The sequence below is a fragment of the Bombina bombina genome, chromosome 7 (assembly GCF_027579735.1).
Source record: "Bombina bombina isolate aBomBom1 chromosome 7, aBomBom1.pri, whole genome shotgun sequence".
Classification (NCBI taxonomy): Eukaryota; Metazoa; Chordata; class Amphibia; order Anura; family Bombinatoridae; genus Bombina; species Bombina bombina.
The window spans coordinates 454,004,077-454,022,960 of NC_069505.1; the positions used below are offsets into that span (position 1 = coordinate 454,004,077).

The window sequence follows — 18,884 nt, forward strand, 5'->3', positions numbered from 1 at the left end:
GTGTGACAGAACCAGTCCCTGTGTCAGCGCTGAATGAGTTGTGTGTGTGTTTCAGGTGCCTATAAAGTGTGTGACAGAGCCAGTCCCTATGTCAGCGCTGAATGAGTTGTGTGTATTTCAAGTGCCTATAAAGTGTGTGACAGAACAAGTCCCTGTGTCAGCGCTGAATGAGTTATGTGTGTTTCAGGTGCCTATAAAATGTGTGACAGAACCAGTCCCTGTGTCAGCGCTGAATGAGTTGTGTGTGTGTTTCAGGTGCCTATAAAGTGTGTGACAGAAACAGTCCCTGTGTCAGCGCTGAATGAGTTGTGTGTATTTCAGGTGCCTGTAAAGTGTGTGACAGAACCAGTCCCTGTGTCAGCGCTGAATGAGTTATGTGTGTTTCAGGTGCCTATAAAGTGTGTGACAGAACCAGTCCCTGTGTCAGCGCTGAATGAGTTGTGTGTGTGTTTCAGGTGCCTATAAAGTGTGTGACAGAACCAGTCCCTGTGTCAGTGCTGAATGAGTTGTGTGTGTGTTTCAGGTGCCTATAAAGTGTGTGACAGAACCAGTCCCTGTGTCAGCACTGAATGAGTTGTGTATGTTTCAGGTGCCTATAAAGTGTGATGACGTTGCCGTGTATTTCTCTATGGAGGAGTGGGACACAAGGAGCTATACAAGGACGTCATGGTGGAGACTAATCAGAAACCTCAGACCACTGAGATCCCAGCGCACAAGGACTCAGGTAACACAGATTTTATTGTAAACCAACTGGGTCTCCTAAAATGGTTCCTAATAAATTATTTAAGTGTAATTCAGTGCTAGCTTTTACTTTGCATATGGATAATACGTACGTATGCCTAATGCACTCACTTTAGTCATCGTGTCTGCTCAGAGATCTGGCAGTGTGAGTATAACTTGACAATGATGCATATTGGCGCATCACCAAACTTGCTGTTCTGAAGACATTATGGGGGATAGTTATCAACGTGTCAACTTTCCTGCCTTCGCCGGCCCAATACGCCCGCCTAAGCTCGCCTACCATCGCCGCCGCAGACCTGAAAAAATTCGCCTAAGTTATCAATAAATCTGTCAAAAAGCTGCGCACCAAATACGGGGCGATGAGCAGCGGACTGTGAGAGTTATCACTCATCCGATCTCGCTGCTCTTCGGCTTTTTTTACAGCTTTATTGCTAGCCTGTCACTAAGCACCCACACTAAACTACACTGTTCTACCCCCTATACCAGTGCCCCCGGAGCCCCCCGCAACTCAATAAAGTTATTAACCCCTAAACGCCGCTCCTAGACCCCGCCGCAACTCTTATAAATGTATTAACCCCTAAACCGCCGCTCCCGGACACCGCCGCAACCTACATTATACCTAGTAACCCCTATCCTGCCCCCCTATACCGCCGCCACCTATAATAAATGTATTAACCCCTATCCTGCTGATCCCGCACCTCGCCGCAACTAAATAAATAGTTTAACCCCTAAACCGCCGTTCCCGGACCCTGCCGCAACCTATATTACATTTATTAACCCCTAATCTGCCCCCCACACCGTCGCCACCTATAATACATTTATTAACCCCTATCCTGCCCCCCACTACACCGCCGCCACTGTAATAAATTTATTAACCCCTAAACCTAAGTCTAACACTAACACCCCCCTAACTTAAATATTAATTAAATAAATCTAAATAATATTTCTATTATTAACTAAATTAATCCTATTTAAAACTAAATACTTACCTTTTAAATAAACCCTAATATAGCTACAATATAAATAATAATTATATTGTAGCTATCTTAGGATTTATTTTTATTTTATAGGTAACTTTCCATTTATTTTAGCTAGGTACAATAGCTATTAAATAGTTAATAACTATTTAATAGCTACCTAGCTAAAATAAAGAGAAATTTACCTGGAAAATAAATCCTAACCTAAGTTACAATTACACCTAACACTACACTATACTTTAATAAATTATTCCTATTTAAAACTAAATACTTACCTGCAAAATAAACCCTAAGATATCTACAATATAATTAATAATTACATTGTAGCTATTTTAGGATTTATATTTATTTTACAGGTAACTTTGTATTCATTTTAGCTAGTTAGAATAGTTATTAAATAGTTATTAACTATTTAATAACTACCTAGCTAAAAGAAATACAAAATTACCTGTAAAATAAATCCTAACCTAAGTTACAATTAAACCTAACACTACACTATCAATACATTAATTAAATAAATTAAATACAAATATCTACAATTAAATACAATTACATAAACTAACTAAAGTACAAAAAATAAAAAAAAGGGCCTTTTTGTGGGGCATGCCCCAAAGAAAACTGCTCTTTTGCCTGTAAAAGAAAAATACAACCCCCCCAACATTAAAACCCACCACCCACATACCCCTAATCTAACCCAAACCCCCCTTAAAATAACCTAACACTAATCCCCTGAAGATCATCCTACCTTGAGTCGTCTTCACTCAGCCGAGCCACCGATGGAACTGAAGAGGACATCCGGAGCGGCAGAAGTGATCCTCCAAGGGGCGCTGAAGAAATCTTCCATCCGATGAAGTGATCCTCCAGTCGGCGCTGAAGAAGTCTTCCATCCGGGCGATGTCATCTTCCAAGCGGCGCTGAAGAAGTCTTCTATCCGGGCGATGTCATCTTCCAAGTGGGGTCTTCAATCTTCTTTCTTCAGGATCCATCTTCATCCCGCCAACGCGGAACATCCTTCTTTCCCGACGGACTACCGACGAATGAAGGCTCCTTTAAGGGACGTCATCCAAGATGGCGTCCCTTCAATTCCGATTGGCTGATAGGATTCTATCAGCCAATCGGAATTAAGGTAGGAAAAATCTGATTGGCTGATTGAATCAGCCAATCAGATTGAGCTCGCATTCTATTGGCTGATCGGATCAGCCAATAGAATGCGAGCTCAATCTGATTGGCTGATTGGATCAGCCAATCGGATTGAACTTCAATCTGATTGGCTGATTCAATCAGCCAATCAGATTTTTCCTACCTTAATTCCGATTGGCTGATAGAATCCTATCAGCCAATCGGAATTGAAGGGACGCCATCTTGGATGACGTCCCTCAAAGGAGCCTTCATTCGTCGGTAGTCCGTCGGGAAAGAAGGATGTTCATTGTCGGCGGGATGAAGATTGAAGATTGAAGACCCCGCTTGGAAGATGACATCGCCCGGATAGAAGACTTCTTCAGCGCCGCTTGGAAGATGACATCGCCCGGATGGAAGACTTCTTCAGCGCCGATTGGAGGATCACTTCATCGGATGGAAGATTTCTTCAGCGCCCCTTGGAGGATCACTTCTGCCGCTCCGGATGTCCTCTTCAGTTCCATCGGTGGCTCGGCTGAGTGAAGACGACTCAAGGTAGGATGATCTTCAGGGGATTAGTGTTAGGTTATTTTAAGGGGGGTTTGGGTTAGATTAGGGGTATGTGGGTGGTGGGTTTTAATGTTGGGGGGGTTTTATTTTTCTTTTACAGGCAAAAGAGCAGTTTTCTTTGGGGCATGCCCGACAAAAGGCCCTTTTAAGGGCTGGTAAGGTAAAAGAGCTTTGAACTTTTTTAATGTAGAATAGGGTAGGGAATTTTTTTTATTTTGGGGGGCTTTGTTATTTTATTAGGGGGCTTAGATTAGGTGTAATTAGCTTAAAATTGTTGTAATATTTTTTAAATGTTTGTAACCTATTTTTTTATTTTTTGTAACTTAGCTTTTTTATTTTTTGTACTTTAGTTAGTTTATGTAATTGTATTTAATTGTAGTTATTTGTATTTAATTTATTTAATTAATGTAATGATCGAGTAGTGTTAGGTTTAATTGTAACTTAGGTTAGGATTTATTTTACAGGTAATTTTGTATTTCTTTTAGCTAGGTAGTTATTAAATAGTTAATAACTATTTAATAACTATTCTAACTAGCTAAAATAAATACAAAGTTACCTGTAAAATAAATATAAATCCTAAAATAGCTACAATGTAATTATTAATTATATTGTAGCTATCTTAGGGTTTATTTTACAGGTAAGTATTTAGTTTTAAATAGGAATAATTTATTAAAGTATAGTGTAGTGTTAGGTGTAATTGTAACTTAGGTTAGGATTTATTTTACAGGTAAATTTCTGTTTATTTTAGCTAGGTAAGCTATTAAATAGTTAATAACTATTTAATAGCTATTGTACCTAGTAAAAATAAATTGAAAGTTACCTATAAAACAAAAATAAATCCTAAGATAGCTACAATATAATTATTATTTATATTGTAGCTATATTAGGGTTTATTTTAAAGGTAAGTATTTAGTTTTAAATAGGATTAATTTAGTTAATAATAGAAATATTATTTAGATTTATTTAATTAATATTTAAGTTACGGGGGTGTTAGAGTTAGTGTTAGACTTAGGTTTAGTGGTTAATACATTTATTACAGTGGCGGCGGTGTAGTGGGGGGCAGGATAGGGGTTAATAAATGTATTATAGGTGGCGAAGGTGTAGGGGGGGCAGATTAGGGGTTAATAAATTTAATATAGGTTGCGGCAGGGTCCGGGAGCGGCGGTTTAGGGGTTAAACTATTTATTTAGTTGCGGCGAGGTGCGGGATCAGCAGGATAGGGGTTAATAACTTTATTATAGAGGGCGGCGGTATAGCGGGGGCAGGATAGGGGTTACTAGGTATAATGTAGGTTGCGGCGGTGTCCGGGAGCGGCGGTTTAGGGGTTAATACATTTATTATAGTTGCGGCGGGGTCAGGGAGCGGCGGTTTAGGGGTTAATACATTTTCTATAGTTGCGGTGGGCTCCGGGAGCGGCGGTTTAGGGGGTAATCATTTTATTTAGTTGCGGCGGTGTAGGGGGGCAGATTAGGGGTGTGTAACTAGCAAAAGTAGTCAGATTGTGCCGCACTTGTGTGCGGAACATCTGGAGTGACGTAAGAATCGATCTGTGTCGGACTGAGTCCGGCGGATCAAAGCTTATGTCACCAAATTCTACTTTTGCCGGTATCTAGGGCTTGATAACTAAGGTGAATCAGCCTCGCCACAAATACGCTGAGGAATTCCAGCGTATTTGAGGTTGATGGCTTGATAACTAGGCCCCACTATGTGGGAAATGGTTGTGTGCACGGGGCAAACGCACGTATGCTGTATTAGGTGACATATACAGTAAAAGGTGGCCTAGTAAATAGATGTATTTTTACTGTGCAATAGTCAAATGCTCAAACTTACATCTTAATTTTTTCTCTTTACTGATCTATGAGAAATATAATTATATTAAAATATAAAATAATGATCAATGCTTCTTGTCAGAGGGTAACAGACACTAAAATACTCTCAGTTCTTACATTTATTATTAATAATTATTCATTTACTTTTTTTCACTTACCGCAGGCTCATTGTGCCGCATTATATAGCTGAGTTATCAAATCCCATATGAAGCAAATTGTTATCATACTATAGGACGGTCACCTGTCATACGGCTAACAGCTCACTAGCGCTCTCTATAGAAGGGTCAGGTGTCATTGGCGCACTCCATAGAAGGGTCAGGTGTCATTAGTACACTCTATAGAAGGGTCAGATGTCATTAGTACACTCTATAAAATGGTCAGGTGTCACAAGCACACTTTATAGAAGGGTCAGGTGTCACAAGCACACTCTATAGAAGGGTCAGGTGTTATTAGCACACTCTATAGAAGGGCCAGGTGTCATTAGTACACTCTATAGGATGGTCAGGTGTCATTAGTACACTATATAGAAGGGTCAGGTGTCATTAGCACTCTCTCTATAGAAGGGCCAGGTGTCACAAACACACTCTATAAAAGGGTCAGGTGTCATTAGCACACTCTATAGAAGGGTCAGGTGTAATTAGTACACTCTATAGGAGGGTCAGGTGTCATTAGCACTCCCTATAGAAGGGTCAGGTGTCATTAGTACACCCTATAGGAGGGTCAGGTGTCATTAGCACTCCCTATAGAAGGGTCAGGTGTCATTTGCACTCTATAGAAATGTGAGGTGTCATTAGTACACTCTATTGAAAGGTCAGGTTCCATTAGCACACTCTACAGAAGGGTCAGGTGTCATTAGTACACTCTATAGGAGGGCCAGGTGTCACTAGCGCTCTCTATAGAAGGGTCAGGTGCCATTACAACACTCTATAGAAGGGTTAGGTGTCACTAGCACAATCTATAGAAGGGGCAGGTGTCATTAGTACACTCTAAAGAAGGGGCAGGTGTCATTAGTACACTCTATAGAAGGGTCAGGTGTCATTAGTACACTATATAGAAGGGTCAGGTGTCATTAGCACACTCTATGGAAGGGTCAGGTGTCATTAGCACACTCTATAGCAGGCTCAGGTGTCATTAGTACACTCTATAGAAGGCTCAGGTTTCATTAGTACACTCTATAGAAGGCTCAGATGTCATTAGCACACTCTATAGAAGGGTCAGGTGTCACTAGTGCTCTCTATAGAAGGGTCAGGTGTCATTAGCACACTCTTTAGAAGGGTCAGGTGTCATTAGTGCACTATAAAAGGGTCATGTGTCATTAGCACACTCTATAGAACGGTCAGGTTTCATTAGTACACTCTATAGAAGGGTCAGGTGTCATCAGAACGCTAAATAACATAATTTATGTAAGAACTTACATGATAAATTCATTTCTTTCATATTGGCAAGAGTTCATGAGCTAGTGACGTATGGGATATACAATGCTACCAACAGGGGCAAAGTTTCCCAAACCTCAAAATGCCTATAAATACACCCCTCACCACACCCACAATTCAGTTTAATGAATAACCAAGCAGTGGGGTGATAAAGAAAGGAGTAGAAAGCATCAACAAAAGAAATTTGGAAATAATTGTGCTTGATACAAAAAATCATAACCACCATAAAAAGGGTGGGCCTCATGGACTCTTGCCAATATGAAAGAAATGAATTTATCAGGTAAGTTCTTACATAATTTATGTTTTCTTTCATGTAATTGGCAAGAGTCCATGAGCTAGTGACGTATGGGATAGCGATACCCAAGATGTGGATCTCCACTCAAGAGTCACTAGAGAGGGAGGGAATAAAATAAAAACAGCCATTTTCCGCTCAAAAGATTAATCCACAACCCAAAAAAATAAGTTTATTTTCATAATTGAAAGAAAAAAACTTAAATCAAAAGCAGAAGAATCAAACTGAAACAGCTGCCTGAAGAACTTTTCTACCAAAAACTGCTTCCGAAGAAGCAAATACATCAAAACGGTAGAATTTAGTAAATGTATGCAAAGAAGACCAAGTTGCTGCTTTGCAAATCTGATCAACTGAAGCTTCATTCTTAAAAGCCCACGAAGTGGAGACTTATCTAGTAGAATGAGCTGTAATTCTCTGAGGCGGGGCCTGACCCTACTCCAAATAAGCTTGATGAATCAAAAGTTTCAACCAAGAAGCCAAGGAAATAGCAGAAGCCTTCTGACCTTTCCTAGGACCAGAAAATAAAACAAATAGACTGGAAGTCTTCCTGAAATCTTTAGTAGCTTCCACATAATATTTCAAAGCTCTTACCACATCCAAAGAATGCAAGGATCTTTCCAAAGAATTCTTAGGATTAGGATATAAGGATGGGACAACAATTTCTCTATTAATGTTGTTAGAATTCACAACCTTAGTTAAAAATTTAAAAGAAGTCCGCAAAACTGCCTTATCCTGATGAAAAATCAGAAAAGGAGACTCACAAGAAAGAGCAGATAGCTCAGAAACTCTTCTAGCAGAAGAGATGGCCAAAAGGAACAACACTTTCCAAGAAAGTAGTTTAATGTCCAAAGAATGCATAGGTTCAAATGGAGGAGCCTGTATGGCCTTCAGAACCAAATTAAGACTCCAAGGAGGAGAAATTGATTTAATGACAGGCTTAATACGAACTAAAGCCTGTACAAAACAGTGTATATCAGGAAGTATAGCAATCTTTCTGTGAAATAAAACAGAAAGAGCTGAGATTTGTCCTTTCAAGGAACTTGCAGACAAACCCTTATCCAAACCATCCTGAAGAAACTGTAAAATTCTAGGAATTCTAAAAGAATGCCAGGAGAATTTATGAGAAGAACACCATGAAATGTAAGTCCTCCAAACTCAATAATAAATCTTTCTAGAGACAGATTTACGAGCTTGTAACATAGTATTAATCACTCTATGACTTAGTACTAGGCATTCAATTTCCATACCTTCAAATTTAATGATTTGAGATCCTGATGGAAAAACGGACCTTGAGATAGTAGGTCTGGCCGTAACAGAAGTGGCCAAGGCAGGCAACTGGAAATCCAAACCAGATCTGCATACCAAAACCTGTGTGGCCATGCTGGAGCCACCAGCAGCACAAATGATTGTTCCATGATGATTTTGGAGATCACTCTTGGAAGGAGAACTAGAGGCGGGAAAATATAAGCAGGATGATAACACCAAGGAAGTGTCAGCGCATCCACTGCTTCCGCCTGTACATCCCTGGACCTGGACAGGTATCTGGGAAGTTTCTTGTTTAGATGAGAGGCCATGAGATCTATCTCTGGAAGACCCCACATCTGAACAATCTGAGAAAATACATCTGGATGGAGAGACCACTCCCCTGGATGTAAAGTCTGGCGGCTGAGATAATCCGCCTCCCAATTGTCTACACCTGGGATATGTACCGCAGAGATTAGACAGGAGCTGGATTCCGCCCAAGCAAGTATCCAAGATACTTCTTTCATAGCTTGGGGACTGTGAGTCCCACCCTGATGATTGACATATGCCACTGTTGTGATATTGTCTGTCTGAAAACAAATGAACGGTTCTCTCTTTAACAGAGGCCAAAACTGAAGAGCTCTGAGAATTGCACGGAGTTCTAAAATATTTATTGGTAATCTCGCCTCTTGAGATTTCCAAACCCCTTGTTCTGTCAGAGATCCCCAAACAGCTCCCCAACCTGAAAGACTCGCATCTGTTGTGATCACAGTCCAGATTGGCTGAACAAAACAAGCCCCTTGAACTAAACTATGGTGATCTATCCACCACGTCAGAGAGTGTCGTACATTGGGATTTAAGGATATTAATTGTGATATATTTGTATAATCCCTGCACCATTGGTTCAGCATACAAAGCTGTAGAGGTCTCATGTGAAAACGAGCAAAGGGGATTGCGTCCGATGCTGCAGTCATGAGACCTAAAACTTCCATGCACATAGCCACTGAAGGGAATGACTGAGACTGAAGGTGCCGACAGGCTGCAACCAATTTTAAACGTCTCTTGTCTGTTAGAGACAGAGTCATGGACACTGAATCTATCTGGAAGCCTAAAAAGGTAACCCTTGTCTGAGGAATCAAGAAACTTTTTAGTAAATTGATCCTCCAACCATGTTTCTGAAAAAACAACACTAGTTGATTCGTGTGAGATTCTGCAGTACGTAAAGACTGAGCTAGTACCAAGATATCGTCCAAATAAGGAAACACCGCAATACCCTGTTCTCTGATTAGAGAGTAGGGCACCCAGAACCTTTGAAAAGATTCTTGGAGCTGTTGCTAGGCCAAATGGAAGAGCAACAAATTGGTAATGCTTGTTTAGAAAAGAGAATCTCAGAAACTGATAATGTTCTGGATGAATCAGAATATGAAGGTATGCATCCTGCAAATCTATTGTGGACATATAATGTCCTCGCTGAACAAAAGGCAGAATAGTCCTTATAGTCACCATCTTGAAAGTTGGTACTCTTACATAACGATTCAAAGTTTTCAGATCCAGAACTGGTCTGAATAAATTTTCCTTTTTTGGGACAATGAATAGATTTGAATAAAACCCCAAACCTTGTTCCTGAAGAGGAACTGGCATGATTACCCCTGAAGACTCCAGGTCTGAAACACACTTCAGGAAAACCTGAGCGTTTACTGGATTTGCTGGGATACGTGAGAGAAAAAATCTTCTCACAGGAGGTCTTACTCTGAACCCTATTCAATACCCTTGAGAGACAATGCTCTGTATCCATTGATTTTGGACAGATCTTATCCAAATATCCTTGAAAAACCTTAATCTGCCCCCTACCAGCTGAGCTGGAATGAGGGCCGAACCTTCATGCGGACTTAGGGGCTGACTTTGGTTTCCTAAATGGCTTGGATTTATTCCAATTTGAGGAAGGCTTCCAATTGGAAGCAGATTCCTTGGGGGGAGGATTGAGTTTTTGTTCCTTATTCTGACGAAAGGAACGAAAACGGTTAGAAGCCTTAGATTTACCCTTAGGTTTTTTTATCCTGAGGCAGAAAAACTCCCTTTCCCCCAGTGACAGTTGAAATAATAGAATCCAACTGAGAACCAAATAAATTATTACCTTGGAAAGAAAGAGATAGTAATCTAGATTTAGATGTCTTATCAGCATTCCAAGATTTAAGCCACAAAGCTAATATAGCTAAAGACATGGATCTAACATCAATTTTGATAATATCAAAAATAGCATCACAAATAAAATGATTAGCATATTGCAGTAAGCAAATAATGCTAGATAAGTCAGAATCCAATTCCTGTTGCGCTAAATTTTCCAACCAGAAAGTTGATGCAGCCGTAACATCAGCCAAATAAATTGCAGGTCTGAAGAGATGACCTGAATATAAATAGACCTTCCTTAGATAAGATTCAAGCTTCCTATCTAAAGGATCCTTAAAGGAAGTACTTTTCTTCCATAGGAATAGTGGTACCTTTAGCAAGAGTAGAAATATCCCCATCAACTTTGGGGATTTTTTCCCAAAACTCTATAGATTTTGCTGGTAAAGGATACAATTTTTAAAACCTTGAAGAAGGAATAAAAGAAGTACCTGGCTTATTTTATTCCTTAGAAATCATACCAGAAATAGCCTCAGGAATAGGAAAAAACCCTTGGAGAAACCACAGGAGGTTTAAAAACAGCATTTAAACGTTTATTAGACTGAACGTCAAGAGGACTGGTTACCTCAATATCCAAAGTAATTAACACTTCTTTTAATAAAGAACGCATATACTCTATTTTAAATAAATAAGTAGATTTGTCAGTGTCAATGTCTGAGGAAGGATCTTCTGTATCAGATAGATCCTCATCAGAAGAGGATAAATTATTATGTTGTTGGTCATTTGAAATTTCATCATCTAAATGAGAAGTTTTAAAAGACCTTTTACGTTTATTAGAAGGTGGAAATGCAGACAAAGCCTTCAGGATAGAATCAGAAACAAATTCTATAAAATTTACAGGTATATCATGCACATTAGAAGTTGAAGGAACTGCAACTGGCAATGTACTATTACTGATGGATACACTATCTGCATGTAAAAGTTTATCATGACAACTATTACAAATGACATTCGGCTAAATAATTTCTACAATTTTACAGCAAATGCACTTAGCTTTGGTAGAACCGATGTCAGGCAGCAATGTTCCAGCAGAAACTTCTGAGGCAGGATCAGATTGAGACATCTTGCAAAATATAAGAGAAAAAAAAACATATAAAGCAAAATTATCTATTTCCTTATATGACAGTTTCAGGAATGGGAAAAAATGCAAATAGCATAGCCCTCTGATAGAGAAAAAGGCAAGAGGCAAACATCAATGGGGTATTGAAATAATGAAAAAGTTTGGCGCCAAGTATGACGCACAACGTAACTTAAACTTTTTTGGTGCCAAAAATAACCGGAAATGACACACTCGCGTCACTAATGACGCAACCGTGTGAAAGGTCTCGGCGTCAAGTATGACGCCGGAAATGACGAAATTGCGTCATAAACGTATTTTTTCACGCAAAGAATGACGCAATAAAGTTTAGCATTTGACGCACCCGCGGGCCTAATACCGCCCGCAATTTGCAAGAAGTAGTCAATTGAAAAAAAGACTAAACCCCAGGTAAGAAATACATTTCTTAAATTTTTTTTTATATTCCCCAAATATGAAACTGACAGTCTGCAGAAGGAAATACATGAACCTGACTCATGGCAAATATAAGTACAATACATATATTTAGAACTTTATATAAATGCATAAAGTGCCAAACCATAGCTGAGGTGTCTTAAGTAATAAAAAGCATACTTACCCAAAGACACCCATCCACATATAGCAGATAGCCAAACCAGTACTAAAACAGTTATCAGTAGAGGTAATGGTAAATTGAGAGTATATCGTCGATCTGAAAAGGGAGGTAGGAGATGAATCTCTACGACCGATAACAGAGAACCTATGAAATAGACCCCCGTTAGGGAAATCATTATATTCGATAAGTGATACTCCCTTTACGTCCCTCTGACATTCGCTATACTCTGAGAGGAATCGGGCTTCAACAATGCTGAGAAGCGCATATCAACGTAGAAATCTTAGCACAAACTTACTTCACCACCTCCATAGGAGGCAAAGTTTGTAAAACTGAATTGTGGGTGTGGTGAGGGGTGTATTTTTAGGCATTTTGAGGTTTGGGAAACTTTGCCCCTCCTGGTAGGATTGTATATCCCATACGTCACTAGGTCATGGACTCTTGCCAATTACATGAAAGAAAGAAGGGTTAGGTGTCACAAGCATACTCCATAGAAGGATCAGGTGTCACAAGCACACTCTATAGAAGGATCAGGTGACATTAGCACACTCTCTATAGAAGGGTCAGGTGACATTAGCACACTCTCTATAGAAGGGGCAGGTGTCATTAGCACACTCTCTATAGAAGGCTCAGGTGTCATTAGCACACTCTATAGAAGGGTCAGGTGTCATTAGCACACTCTGTAGAAGGGTCAGGTGTCATTAGTACACTCTATAGAAGGGGCAGGTGTCATTAGTACACTCTATAGAAGGGGCAGGTGTCATTAGCACACTCTATGGAAGCAGCAGGTGTCATTAGCACACTCTATGGAAGGGGCAGGTGTCATTAGTACACTCTGTGCTAGTGACACCTGACCCTTCTATAGAGAGTACTAATGACACCTGACCCTTCTATAGAGAGTGCTAGTGACACCTGGCCCTCCTATAGAGTGTACTAATGACACCGGACCCTTCTATAGTGTGTGCTAGTGACACCTATCCCTTCTATAGAGTGCTAATGACACCTGCCCCTTCCATAGAGTGTGCTAATGACACCTGCCGCTTCCATAGAGTGTGCTAATGAAATCTGACCCTTCTATAGATTGTGCTAGTGACACCTGACCCTTCTATAATCTATAGAAGGGTCAGGTGTCATTAGTACACTCTAAAGAAGGGCCAGGTGTCATTAGCACACTCTTTAGAAGGGCCAGGTGTCATTAGTACACTCTATAGCAGGCTCAGGTGACATTAGAACACTCTATAGAAGGGTCAGGTGTCATTAGTACACTATATAGAAGGGTCAGGTGTCATTAGTACACCCTATAGAAGGGCCAGGTGTCATTAGCACTGTATAGAAATGTGAGGTGTCATTAGTACAGTCTATTGAAAGGTCAGGTGCCATTAGCACACTCTATAGAAGGGTCGGGTGTCACTAGCGCCCTCTATAGAAGGGTCAGGTGTCATTAGTACACTCTATAGAAGGGTCAGGTGTCACTAGCACAATCTATAGAAGGGTCAGGTGTCATTAGTACACTCTATAGAAGGGTCAGGTACCATTAGCACACTCTATGGAAGGGTCAGGTATCATTAGCACACTCTGTAGAAGGGCCAGGTGTCATTAGTACACTCTATAGCAGGCTCAGGTGTCATTAGTACACTCTATAGAAGGGTCAGGTGTCATTAGTACACTCTATAGAAGGCTCAGGTGTCATTAGCACACTCTATAGAAGGGTCAGGTGTCATTAGTACACTCTATAGATGGCTCAGGTTTCATTAGTACACTCTATAGAAGGTTCAGGTGTCATTAGCACACTCTATAGAAGGGTCAGGTGTCACTAGCGCTCTCTATAGAAGGGTCAGGTGTCATTAGCACACTCTTTAGAAGGGTCAGGTGTCATTAGTGCACTATAAAAGGGTCATGTGTCATTAGCACACTCTATAAAACGGTCAGGTTTCATTAGTGCACTCTATAGAAGGGTCAGGTGTCATCAGTACGCTAAATAGAAGGGTTAGGTGTCACAAGCACAATCTATAGAAGGGTCAGGTGTCATTAGCACACTCTATAGAAGGGTCAGGTGTCACAAGCACACTCTATAGAAGGGTCAGGTGTCATTAGCACACTCTATAGAAGGATCAGGTGACATTAGTACACTCTATAGAAGGGTCAGGTGTCACAAGCACACTATAGAAGGGTCAGGTGTCACAAGCACACTCTATAGAAGGATCAGGTGACATTAGTACACTCTATAGAAGGGTCAGATGTCATTAGCACACTCTCTATAGAAGGGTCAGGTGTCATTAGCACACTCTCTATAGAAGGGTCAGGTGTCATTAGCACACTCTGTAGAAGGGTCAGGTGTCATTAGTACACTCTATAGAAGGGGCAGGTGTCATTAGTACACTCTATAGAAGGGTTAGGTGTCATTAGCACACTCTATGGAAGCGGCAGGTGTCATTAGCACACTCTATGGAAGGGTCAGGTGTCATTAGCACTCTATAGAAGGGTCAGGTGTCACTAGCACAAACTATAGAAGGGTCCGGTGTCATTAGCACACTCTATAGAAGGGTCAGGTGTCATTAGTACACTCTCTATATATAAGGGTCCGGTGTCATTAGTACACTCTATAGAAGGGTCAGGTGTCATTAGCACACTCTATAGAACGGTCAGGTTTCATTAGTGCACTCTATAGAAGGGTCAGGTGTCATCAGTACGCTAAATAGAAGGGTTAGGTGTCACAAGCACAATTTATAGAAGGGTCAGGTGTCATTAGCACACTCTATAGAAGGGTCAGGTGTCACAAGCACACTCTATAGAAGGGTCAGGTGTCATTAGCACACTCTATAGAAGGGTCAGGTTTCACAAGCACACTATAGAAGGGTCAGGTGTCACAAGCACACTCTATAGAAGGGTCAGGTGTCACAAGCACACTATAGAAGGGTCAGGTGTCACAAGCACACTCTATAGAAGGATCAGGTGACATTAGTACACTCTATAGAAGGGTCAGATGTCATTAGCACACTCTCTATAGAAGGGTCAGGTGTCATTAGCACACTCTCTATAGAAGGGTCAGGTGTCATTAGCACACTCTCTATAGAAGGGTCAGGTGTCATTAGTACACTCTATAGAAGGGTCAGGTGTCATTAGCACACTCTCTATAGAAGGGTCAGGTGTCATTAGCATACTCTCTATAGAAGGGTCAGGTGTCATTAGCACACTCTCTATAGAAGGGTCAGGTGTCATTAGCAAACTCTGTAGAAGGGTCAGGTGTCATTAGTACACTCTATAGAAGGGGCAGGTGTAATTAGTACACTCTATAGAAGGGTTAGGTGTCATTAGCACACTCTATGGAAGCGGCAGGTGTCATTAGCACACTCTATGGAAGCGGCAGGTGTCATTAGCACACTCTATGGAAGGGGCAGGTGTCATTAGCACTCTATAGAAGGGTCAGGTGTCACTAGCACAAACTATAGAAGGGTCCGGTGTCATTAGCACACTCTATAGAAGGGTCAGGTGTCATTAGTACACTCTCTATATATAAGGGTCCGGTGTCATTAGTACACTCTATAGAAGGGTTAGGTGTCATTAGTACACTCTATAGAAGGGTCAGGTGTCACTAGCACACACTATAGAAGGGTCAGGTGTCATTAGCACACTCTATAGAAGGGTCGGGTGTCACTAGCGCTCTCTATAGAAGGGTCAGGTGTCATTAGTACACTCTATAGAAGGGTCAAGTGTCACTAGCACACTCTATAGAATGGTCAGGTGTCATTAGTACACTCTATAGAAGGGGCAGGTGTTATTATTACACTCTATAGAAGGGGCAGGTGTCATTAGCACACTCTATAGAAGGGACAGGTGTCATTAGTACACTCTATAGAAGGGGCAGGTGTCATTAGCACACTGTATAGAAGGGTCAGGTGTCATTAGTACACTCTATAGAAGGAGCAGGTGTCATTAGTACACTCTATAGAAGGAGCAGGTGTCATTAGTACACTCTATAGAAGGGGCAGGTGTCATTAGCACACTCTATAGAAGGGTCGGGTGTCACTAGCGCTCTCTATAGAAGGGTCAGGTGTCACTAGCACAATCTATAGAAGGGTCAGGTGTCATTAGTACACTCTAAAGAAGGGTCAGGTGTCAGTAGTACACTTTATAGAAGGCTCAGGCGTCATTAGTACACTCTATAGAAGGGGCAGGCGTCATTAGTACACTCTATAGAAGGGGCAGGCGTCATAAGTACACTCTATAGAAGGGGCAGGTGTCATTAGCACACTCTATAGAAGGGTCAGGTGTCATTAGCACACTCTATAGAAGGGGCAGGTGTCATTAGCACACTCTATAGAAGGGTCAGGTGTCATTAGCACACTCTATAGAAGGGGCAGGTGTCATTAGCACACTCTATAGAAGGGGCAGGTGTCATTAGCGCTCTCTATAGAAGGGTCAGATGTCATTAGTACACTCTAAAGAAGGGTCAGGTGTCACTAGCACAATCTATAGAAGGGTCAGGTGTCATTAGTACACTCTAAAGAAGGGTCAGGTGTCAGTAGTACACTCTATAGAAGGCTCAGGCGTCATTAGTACACTCTATAGAAGGGGCAGGCGTCATTAGTACACTCTATAGAAGGGGCAGGTGTTATTAGTACACTCTATAGAAGGGGCAGGTGTCATTAGCACACTCTATAGAAGGGTCAGGTGTCATTAGAACACTCTATAGAAGGTGTGGGTGTCATTAGCACACTCTATAGAAGAGCCAGGTGTCATTAGCACACTCTATAGAATGGTCAGGTGTCATTAGTACACTCTATAGAAGGGGCAGGTGTCATTAGTACACTCTATAGAAGGGTCAGGTGTCATTAGTACACTCTAAAGAAGGGTCAGGTGTCAGTAGTACACTCTATAGAAGGCTCAGGCGTCATTAGTACACTCTATAGAAGGGGCAGGCGTCATTAGTACACTCTATAGAAGGGGCAGGTGTTATTAGTACACTCTATAGAAGGGGCAGGTGTCATTAGCACACTCTATAGAAGGGTCAGGTGTCATTAGAACACTCTATAGAAGGTGTGGGTGTCATTAGCACACTCTATAGAAGGGCCAGGTGTCATTAGCACACTCTATAGAATGGTCAGGTGTCATTAGTACACTCTATAGAAGGGGCAGGTGTCATTAGTACACTCTATAGAAGGGGCAGGTGTCATTAGTACACTCTATAGAAGGGGCAGGTGTCATTAGTACACTCTATAGAAGGCTCAGGTGTCATTAGCACACTCTATAGAAGGCTCAGGTGTCATTAGTACACTCTATAGAAGGGTCAGGTGTCATTAGCACTCTATAGAAGGGTCAGGTGTCATTAGTACACTCTAAAGAAGGGTCAGGTGTCAGTAGTACACTCTATAGAAGGCTCAGGTGTCATTAGTACACTCTGTAGAAGGGGCAGGCGTCATTAGTACACTCTATAGAAGGGGCAGGTGTTATTAGTACACTCTATAGAAGGGGCAGGTGTCATTAGCACACTCTATAGAAGGGTCAGGTGTCATTAGAACACTCTATAGAAGGGGTGGGTGTCATTAGCACACTCTATAGAAGGGCCAGGTGTCATTAGTACACTCTATAGAAGGGTCAGGTGTCATTAGTACACTCTATAGAAGGGGCAAGTGTCATTAATACACTCTATAGAAGGGTCAGGTATCATTAGTACACTCTATAGAAGGGGCAGGTGTCATTAGTACACTCTATAGAAGGGGCAGGTGTCATTAGTACACTCTATAGAAGGGGCAAGTGTCATTAATACACTCTATAGAAGGGTCAGGTGTCATTAGTACACTCTATAGAAGGGGCAAGTGTCATTAGTACACTCTATAGAAGGAGCAGGTGTCATTTGTACACTCTATAGAAGGGGCAGGTGTCATTAGCACACTCTATAGAAGGGGCAGGTGTCACAAGCACACTCTAAAAAAGGGTCAGCTTTGTCAGCTAACAAAAATTACAAAGGAAATAATGAGAGTTAGAGGGTTTGTTCCAATCCTTCAGAAATCCATTGGTGATTTTGTTTAACAGCTTAGGTGATTTTTCTGCCCATTGATCTAAAGCTCTCTGGCGAGATTATCTATAAAGTCTCTTCAGGACAGCGATGTCACTCAAAGAATTTTAGAAATACAAATTTTACCTTAAGATATGATTATCCCTCTATACAGGATTTTGTGTAGGAGACAGACTCCTATATTACAATATAAGGTCTCTATGCTGGTGAGTTTTTGATGATTAGGCCATAGTGAGATATGGATGTTCATGTGTGCGTCATTGGGGGAGAACCGTGTTAAAATAATTACTGGTCACTGCACTATCTCAGATACTATTATATATAATTATGATTAAAAAGCTTTCAAAACCAATAAGCTATGCTGTTCCTTTGCTGTTTTTTGTATTTAGTTACTAAATTATATTATTCTTTACATGATATGTGCAGATGAAGTTGTATTAAATAATGAGCCAACAGAATACCTGTGTATTAGTTACGTGGACTCTCTGGAGCAGGAGATCTGTGATTGTCATTGCAAGGGGCTATAGATCAGCACTTAGATTGCTGATGTCAGTTACATGAATACAGTGATGTTACAATATTTATAGAAGTTGTATCTACTGTAAACTTCTCTCCTTATACCAAAAATATTATAAATGCAGAATAATGTTAATATACTGACTGCAAACTTTATCTATGCAGGTGATGTTAAAATAAAAGCCGAACAAACAATTGAACTGGGTCTAAAGAGTCAACTGGAATCTCTGGAGCATAAACTTAGTGACAATATCAGTATAGGTGAGTGTATGTGTGTGATGTGTCTGAGGGATACAGGGCA

General features: G+C 40.9%; 1 protein-coding gene across 1 annotated transcript in view; it reads left to right on the forward strand.

Moving 5' to 3' along the window:
* The first annotated feature begins 616 nt into the window (after positions 1 to 616).
* LOC128636429 (gastrula zinc finger protein XlCGF26.1-like) overlaps positions 617 to 18,884 on the forward strand; it is a 33,404-nt gene continuing 15,136 nt past the window's right edge. Inside the window, exons 1-2 of the mRNA XM_053689444.1 lie at positions 617 to 724; positions 18,749 to 18,844. Of these exons, the coding sequence (XP_053545419.1) occupies positions 667 to 724; positions 18,749 to 18,844 (154 nt within the window). The 5' untranslated portion in view covers positions 617 to 666. The remainder of the gene's footprint in view (positions 725 to 18,748; positions 18,845 to 18,884) is intronic.